General features: G+C 39.9%; 1 protein-coding gene across 1 annotated transcript; it reads left to right on the top strand.

Moving 5' to 3' along the window:
• Nucleotides 1-418: 418 nt before the first annotated feature.
• On the top strand, nucleotides 419-1,544 carry LOC108706218 (olfactory receptor 52N4-like). The gene has a single exon (XM_018242816.2). It carries the CDS (start codon nucleotides 470-472, stop codon nucleotides 1,448-1,450), a length of 981 nt encoding a protein of 326 aa, XP_018098305.2. The 5' UTR covers nucleotides 419-469; the 3' UTR covers nucleotides 1,451-1,544.
• The last annotated feature ends 7,571 nt before the right edge of the window (nucleotides 1,545-9,115 follow it).

Here is a 9,115-nt window from a genome sequence, read left to right as displayed (position 1 = left end):
TTAAATAACATTAATTCTATTAATATAATTTGTTCAGAGTGTACTTTGTGCTCAGGGAGGGTTGCCGGGGGACTGACCTGTGTCTCATACAAGAGATGTTACTGTACTGATAATGGCACTTACACCAACACTAGGACTGTTATTAATACATGTAGGAGGGTTTTTCCCATGTAAGAGACAAAAATAAAGCCATTGAGATCTACTGTAAACGTAGGAAGGTATTTGACAAGACACACACTAAGGACAATTTCCTCTTATCTGTATTGATGGGCTTATTATTGTGTCTGTTGGGCTTGGAAAAAGTAAAAGTCTGGGTGCAAATTCTGTTTCATGTTCTGATATTTCAATGTTTACGTTGCTTATTTCAGGAAGAATTTTCCGTGACCCATTACAAAGACTGTATAACTGGGCAGAGAAGAAACAGACTAGAAATTGTAACATTTCCTTTTTGTGGCAAGAATATGTGGAGATGCCCTGCAGCTTCTTCCTGTTAGTCATCATGTCAAACCTCAGCAGAGCCAATCAGATCTCCTCTCCATTCATCCTGATTGGGATCCCAGGGATGGAAGAGATGCATGTTTGGATCTCAATACCACTGTGTTGTATGTATATAGTAACCATTTCAGCCACCATTATTGTTCTTCTTATCATAAAAGCTGAGAGGAGGCTTCACCAGCCAATGTACCTGCTCCTTTCCATGTTATTAGTCACTGACCTTGTCCAGTCAAATGCCGCCATTCCCAAGATGCTGCTGCTCTTCTGGTTCAAGCTAAGAGAGATCACTTTTGAGGAATGTCTAGTGCAGATGTTCTTTATCCATGCCTTTACTATAATGGGGTCTTCTGTATTACTAACTATGGTCTTTGATCGCTATGTGGCCATTTGTCACCCACTGAGATACTCCTCTATCCTGACCAATTCCATGATTGCAAAAATGGGACTGTTTGTGATAATAAGAGGGACCTTGTTGTCATTTCCTTACCCATTCCTTGTCAGAAGGCTCCCATTTTGTGGGAACAACATTATTCAACAGACTTACTGTGAGCAAATAGCGGTGGCAAAGCTCTCCTGTGGTGATTTCAGAATCAACTTTATTTACGGGCTAGCAGTTGTTTTTTTAGTGACAGGATTAGACATACCATGTACTATTCTGTCCTACACCATGATTATAATGGCTGTGCTGAGACTTCCGAACAGAGAATCCAGATATAAAGTTGGTAACACATGTGCTGCCCATGTTGGTGTTATATTAGTGACATATATCCCAGCCCTCTTCTCCTTCATATCTCAAAGATTTGGGGTTTTTGCAGCCCCATCTGTCCAAATCCTTATTTCCAGCCTCTACCTGATCATTCCTCCTATGTTGAATCCAATCATATACGGCATAAAAACCAAAGAGATCCGCAAGAGGGTGTCAAAATTAATTTCACTTGCTGGGAAGGGTCTGTGAAATGTCCCTCATAGGCAACACTCCAGTGTTCCACATCCAGTGCCAAAATGTAATATAACCAATAAACAAAGAATATGTTTACTTTCCTTATTTCCCCCCCCAAAACTAATGGTATATATACAGATGGCTAAACTATTTTAACTCAATGTGAGGGTGAAACTCTCATGAAGTTAATAACAAAACAACTCAGACTCACCCAATGGGGCAAATTTACTAAAGGTCGAATTTTCACCTCGGAAGGCCTTGCCACACTTTGCTCAACTTTGCCGGACGTTAATTGACAGCGAATACACGTATTTATCAAAATGCAAAGTTTCGTCTTGGCAGATGAATGAATTTTCTCTACCGTTACTTTCTCCCTAACAAAACTTATGTTAACATACGTAAATATAAATATGGTGGGTACATACAGGTCATATATATACGTCTTTATTAGAGATGTTGGTAAAAGTGCTGTAAGTGGCCACTTATTATTCCAAATGTCCAAGGAATCAAAATAAAGGCAAAAGAGATTCTCTATTGAGCCCACCCTAAAACAAATAAATAAATAATTTTTTAACACCATATATGTAACAGTTACAACTTTTAAACATAATATGAAAAACGCCAGAGTTTTTTTTAATGACTTTTTTGGCATAAAGGATATGATGTCACTGATATAATATCGTTGAGGATGTAGCCTTGTCTTATCAATTTGCCAGGTATAACATGGAAAAACAGACCCCGGCAAAAAAGGGTAACGTATTGGAAAGTTCGCACTTTGATAAATTTATGGAGTAACGATCGTTCACCTGAGAAAAAATTAGCCTGGCGAAAAGGTGCGAAACTTCACTAGCGCTGATCTTTTTCGCTAGCAAATTGTCCTCTACGCCTTTAAGTAAATTTCCAATATCCCTGCAAATTGTCTTTTCGGTTAATTTTCGCTAGAAAAGCCCACTTCACCCGTTACTAAATTTGCCCCAATGGGTGAAGCTCTTATGACATTGGACAATGGCCTGTTCTTCTGCAAAAAATCTCAATCAATTTAAGATTGGTAACAATTGAATGGCTTAAATTATGGACTGAAACCATTTCTAGACAGAACAATACATTTATAAAAAAATAAAGCCTATATTGAAAGTTTCATTTTGTATAGTTTTTGTGCATGGGTTACCAATATATTTCATCCAATGTTGAGGCTTTTTTTAGAGCCCAGATTGTACATTCACTGTAACATAAATCAGTTTTTTTTCATTTAACAAACTAATTTACAAGGCAGGTATGCTGAACACCTTATAATGAATAACAGAGTACTGTGTATATACTTATATATGTAACATGAGCAATAAATAAAATGTCAAGGTACAAACAAGCCACAGCTGTTTTATTAATGTAATAAAGGGGTGAACCTTTATCAATATTATTAATTTTATAAATTAATATTAATAAACATACGAAGACAAATATACAGGATCAATGATTAAACCTTTTGATTTACTGCTTGTGAGCAATAACTTACACACACATAAGTAAAGGTAGAATTTAATAACATTTACTTAACTTCATATGATGGTAATTATGTGAAAAATTGGGATGTTAGGATGTCCCCAATGTGTTGACCATTAAGCTCCACAAAGGTCCATCCACCATATTTTGAGCTGATTTTCTGTAAAATCAAGGTTCGTTACATAATTTCTGCTTGACGTACCGTACAATGAACAAATGAACTTATTATCCAGGCTGCCAAGGGCAAACCCATAAAAAATACATATTGCATTACCAATTATCCACAATGTTGGGTCTCACACAAGTCTAGTATAGTGATGGGTGAATTTATTCGCCAGGCGTGTATTTGCGGCGAATTTGCGCGTTTTGCCGCCATCGAATAAATTCGCGAAATGCCCGCGAAAATTCACGGCCAAAAATGGGCGCCGGCGTCGAAAAAAACGGGCGCCGGCATAAAAAACGGGCGCCGGCATCAAAAACGAGACGCCGGCGCCGTTTCATGAATTTTTCGCCGTTTCGCGAAACGGCGCAAATTCGCCCATCACTAGTCTAGTATCTTGCCGAGTCCCAATGGCCCAACTACTTAATGAATTCACTTTTGAAACCTGAAATATGAGCCTGTGTAGCAGATCCAATTGAGTTTTGAATTCTTTACTTGGCAACCCTAATGCTTCAATGCATTTGTGTTGAACTTTAGCTTTAATTTTGGTAACTGGATTAAAAGGATCCGTCTTGATGGACAAACAAAGAACCTGGGCGCTGAATCTGAATCACAACAAAATCTCTGAAAGCTTTTACTGGACATAATTCAGAGTGAGTGAAAGAACCTGATCTACTTTTGATTTCCTCAACACAATACTCAGTTTACCTTTTTGCAAATTTGGCACATGGACGTTGTGACTGTCCTCGGATCCTTGAAAGACTTTAAGAACATACCACTGGTACAAAAATAACTTTCTTTATTGGTAACATCATCAGGATAGGGAATCAGGAACAAAGATGATGAGTTTTAGCAATATTGGTGCGATATAAGTGCAGTAAGTACACGTAGAATGCGTAGAATGTGGTAGAACTAGGGGCAAACATACAAAAGGAGCATTCAGTATATATTCTAACACAGTGATCCCCAACCAGTAGCTCATGAGTAACATGTTGCTCTCCAACCCCTTGGATGTTGCTCCCGGTGGCCTCAAAAGAGGTGTGCTTGTTTTTGAATTTTTGGCTTGGAGGCATGTTTTAGTTGTATAAAAACCAGGTGTACTGCCAAACAGAGTCTCAATGTAGGTTGACAATCCACATAGGGGCTACTAAATGGCCAATCACAGACCGTTTTTGGCACCCCAGGAACAATTTTCATGCTTGTGTTGCTCCCCAACTCTTTTTACTTCTGAATGTTGCTCACAGGTTCAAAAGGTTGGGGATCCTTGTTCTAACATATTATCACTAACATTGTCATTAGCAGCATTAATCAGTACACATTAACAAAGATAGTTCACCTATTTTCGCCTCATAGGATCTTAAGGGCAGTTTCTCTACTCTGGCATGCTCTCTGAAGATTCTGTCTCTAAGATGGCTGCTGGCATGTCTGGCTAGATTCTAGAAGATCTCAGAATGAGGCTGGGTTCTGATTGGACTAGACTGTCAGGTGGCTGGAGTACTCAAATTAACCCTGTAATGTCTTGTGCTTAGCTTGCTATATTATAGCTGCTGGCTGTTACTCTACACACAAATGAACTTTAACAGCAGGAATGACTTTTCTGCTTGCCATACAACAGAGCATATAAAGGTATATATTGTTCTGTACTGCAAACTAGCGCTAAGTTGCTACAAACTTCTCTTATATGAACAGTCACAATGAATTATGCAGTTCAAATGTTAGATTGGCTTGGGCGGGCAGCTACACTCCCACCAAATTACCTTTAATTTATGCATTCATTGTTAAGTTGGGTTGCATAAATTAAGGGGATTTTACTTCTTCCTTCTTGTTATGCATTTGAGAATGTTCTTTATTATTCTTGATAAGAACAACCAATTTTTGGATAGGACGTTCTAGAATGAGTGGAGTGGTGAGACGTTCTCCTCTCTTACTTAATTTGGAATCTCCCATCTGTAATTTCACTCTTCTCACCAATCCATCATTGTCTTTCTCCGTCGCTTTGTGGGTATGTCCTCTTCTTTGACGATCACTATGTCGTTTATTTGAACATTTCTTCTAGGAGTATGCCATTTTTGTCTGAGAGTTAAGGCTTGAATGACCTTCACTTCAGGATCGCACATTGATAGCTCTAGGCAATCTTTGTTGGGTACTGTTTCCCTTTCCCATAGGAACTTTGGGCCTGTAAACCAATTTGAGTCCTTCATTTCTGAAACTTTAAGACCTCTTGAAGCATGATCAGCTGGATTCCTTTCTGACTCAATGTAGTACCACTGGTCTGGATTAGTAATTTCTCTAATTCTTTGAACTCTGTTTGCCACAAAGACATGAAATCTTCGAGCTTCATTATTTATGTAGCCTAGAACCACCTGTGAGTCTGTCCAAAAGTACTCTTCATCTACCTTGAACTCTAATTCGTCTCTCAGGAACTTGCTCACTGAAGCAGAAACTACAGCCGCTGCTAGTTCCAGTCTTGGTATTGTGAGAACATTGGTAGGTGCAACTCTGGTCTTGGCCATGACAAGGAATCAATGTACCTTTTCATCTCTTATCACCCTGATGTAGGAACATTGGCCATAACCATAACTACTAGCGTCTGAGAAGTGATGCAGTTCGATTCTCTCATACTTTCCAAAGTCGTAGGGTGCAAAGCACCTTAGTATTCTGACTCCTTGCAGATCTTGTAAATCCTTAATCCAACTCTCCACCTTGGCCTCAGTTATTCTGGTATAGAGTCATCCCAACCTAGCTTCTGTCTGCACAGCTCTTGGAGTATTCCCTTTCCTCTGAGGATCACTGGGGCTAAGAATCCCAATGGATCATAAATAGAAGCTACCTTGGAGAGAATATTGCGTCTTGTTGCTGGTTTCTCTTCAATAGAGACCTTAAAGAAGAACTCATCATTTTCCACATCCCATCTCAGGGCAAGTGCATTCTGGACTGGAAGGTCATCGTAGTTGAGGTCTACATTTTCCATTGCTGATGCACGTTCAGATTCGCAAATGGATTCCAACACTTCTCTGTTGTTTGAGATGAACTTGTGAAGGCGCAGATTTCCCTTTGCGCACAACTCTTGAGTTTCTTTCACTAATTTAATTGCTGAGTCAGCAGATTGCAGGCTTACAAGTCCATCGTCAACATAAAAGTTTTTTTTTAATGAAGTTTGCTGCAGATGGATAATTTATTTCGTATTGATTGGCAAGGTGTTTCATACCGTAATTGGCACAACCTGGGGATGATGCTGCTCCAAACAGATGAACTTTCATGCGATATTCCACAGGCTCTGTATTAGTGTTTCCATTCTCCCACCATAGGAACCTCAGGAAATCTCTATCTTCCTCTTTCACATGAAACCTGTGGAACATCTTTTCAATGTCACACATGACAGCAATGGGGTATTTCTGAAATCTACTGAGAACTCCAGATAGCATATTCGTGAGGTCTGGTCCCGTTAACAGATAATCGTTCAATGCAACACCATCATACCTTGCTGAGCAATCAAACACCACTCTTATCTTGTATGGTTTCTTCGAATGATAGACACCTTGATGTGGAATGTACCAAACCTTCCCCAGGTCTGGTTGATGATCAGCTCTTTCTGCATCTCCGTCTTGTATGATGCCTTCCATAAACTTGAAATAGTCGCTTTTGAACTTTGGCTCTCTTCCCAGCTTCCTCTCTAAACGTCTTAGTCGTACTAAGGCAAGATTCCTATTGTATGGAAGGTCAGGGCGTTTTTTGAAAGGTAAGGGCATCTTTAGATAGCCTTGTTGGTTTAGCTGAATGCCTCCTTCCCAGATGTGTAGGAATGTTATATCTTCTTGAGATATGCTCTTTTCCTTTGAGCTGGTGTCTGCAAAGTCAGACTCAAGAATCTTGATCACTGTAGCAAGACTTGGGGTTAGTGACATCTTGACAGATATGCGATGACATAACCCGGTTACTTGTCTTGAGCTTGCAGCCATGTTGATGGTCCTCCAACAATGCTCCATCCTTAAATCAGTTTTGATGGCATATGGTTCATCATCACCTCCTGTTATTATTTGTCGTGGCATCAGTGCTTTAGAACAGTCATAACCTATCAGAAGCCCCACACGGTACTCCTTCAGAGAGGGTATTTTATGAGAGATGACTGATAGGTGCTTCCACTTTTGGGCTGTTTCACATGTAGGTATGTGTTCACGATCAAGGGGTATGAAGTCTCTTGTATAGACCGGAGGTAGATCTATGGTGACTTCTGAGCAAAGTCCCTTGACTTTTAGTCCTGTGACTCTTTGACTATCTTCCAATGAGTCTTTTCCCATAATCGTTGAGAGCTTAAGCTTCACTGGCTCCATTGCCACTTGCAATTTCTCACAGACTTCTTGATCGATAAATGTGTTACTGCTTTGTGTGTCTAGTAATGCATAAGCAAGTACCTCCTTCCTTTCTGTTCCTGGAGATGAGATACACACTGGGATGATCATTGACGTATTCTTACTCTCACTTTTAACCATACAGCAAGATAGTGTGGATATGATTTCTCCCTCAATGAGAGTACTGAGTGTTGAAGCTTTATCCCTTTTTGGACGATCTTCATGTAATGGGGTTGGGTGACGTCCTTTACAAATGCCACAGGTGGCTCTTCTTTTACAGTCCTTGGCACTGTGTCCCTTTCTTAGGCAACCAAAACAGAGTTGGTTATCCAGTATGAATCTTTTCTTCTCCTCTATAGACCTTTCCTTCATTTGTTGACATTTCTAGATGTAGTGATTCTCTCCACAGAACATGCATTGAAGAGGTGTGTGACTCTCTGTCTGTACTTTTTCTCTATTCGGTACATCAATGACCTTAGGCTTACTCTCATTGTTATCATGGTCTTTAGTCGTTGTATCGACTGCAAATGAAGTTGCCTTTGCACGTTTTATCTCTCTCATTGGCTTTCCTTCCAAAGGTTTCAGAATGTGAAGGGATGACACTGGATTGCATGCTATACGTGCTTCTGAATTGACAATTGAAGAGAACTCTTCAAAACTGGGATACTCCTTGCCTTGGTCTAACTGTTTAGTTACATGACGATTCCATCTTGAGGTCACCCAATCAGGCAGCTTAAGTAACATTTCTGGTTTTCTTCACAGTCCATTCAGTACTTGCAAATCCTTTATGTGAGGAATGGCGTTGCTACATGCTTGCAGGAAGTCACCATATTCTCTAAGCCTAACATACTCTTTAGAGCTTATCTTTGGCCAACTGTTAAGTCTTTCTCTAAAGGATCGCTGTACTACAAAGGAATGACCATACCGTACATTTAGCTTCTCCCATGCTTGTTTGTAGGCTTCTTCATCCTTCCTGTAGAAGCTACCTTCAAGAGCCCTCTTTGCTTCTCCACTAACATACTTCTGTAGGTAGAACAACTTGTCTGCTGGATTGGAGCAGCGACGTGCAATAAGTGCTTCAAAGCTTGTACTCCACTCTATGAACTTCAATGGGTCTCCTGAGAATACAGTTGGTTCAGGAGTTGGAAGTCTTGTAAGAACCATTGTCTCATGTATTGCTTGGGCAATAGCTGCAACATGTCCTTGGTCACTATGATGACTAGTGGGGATAGAAGGACAGGGATCTGTTCTCTCACTACACACTGATTTAGATTTCCCTTTGTTTTCCTTAGTGAGGATAGAAGGACAGGGATCTGTTCTCTCGGGAAGTACTGCTCTGGATCTATCACCATTTTCTTTTATTTCCTCTTCAGTATATACTCTAAGTTTAGCTTCCATGACCTCGATGTCTCTTTGGTTTTTTAACTTTTTAAATTGTTGACGTTGTGCTTCGATAACAGCTTCCATCTTAATCTCAGCTCTTTTAGCGGCAAGTTGTGCAGATGCTTCTACTCTTTTGGCTGAGGTACTTGTGCACTTAGATGAGTGTCTAGAATGTTTGCTAGAAGATGCTACTCTTGAAACTGTAGATCCATATACAGACTTTGCATAATCCCCTTTATAAAGCTCTAGTAGCCTTGTCCTCTCTGTCTCTACATCAAAGTCGGTTTC

The sequence above is a fragment of the Xenopus laevis genome, chromosome 2L (assembly GCF_017654675.1).
Source record: "Xenopus laevis strain J_2021 chromosome 2L, Xenopus_laevis_v10.1, whole genome shotgun sequence".
Classification (NCBI taxonomy): domain Eukaryota; kingdom Metazoa; phylum Chordata; class Amphibia; order Anura; family Pipidae; genus Xenopus; species Xenopus laevis.
This window is presented reverse-complemented; position numbering and strand designations above follow the sequence as displayed.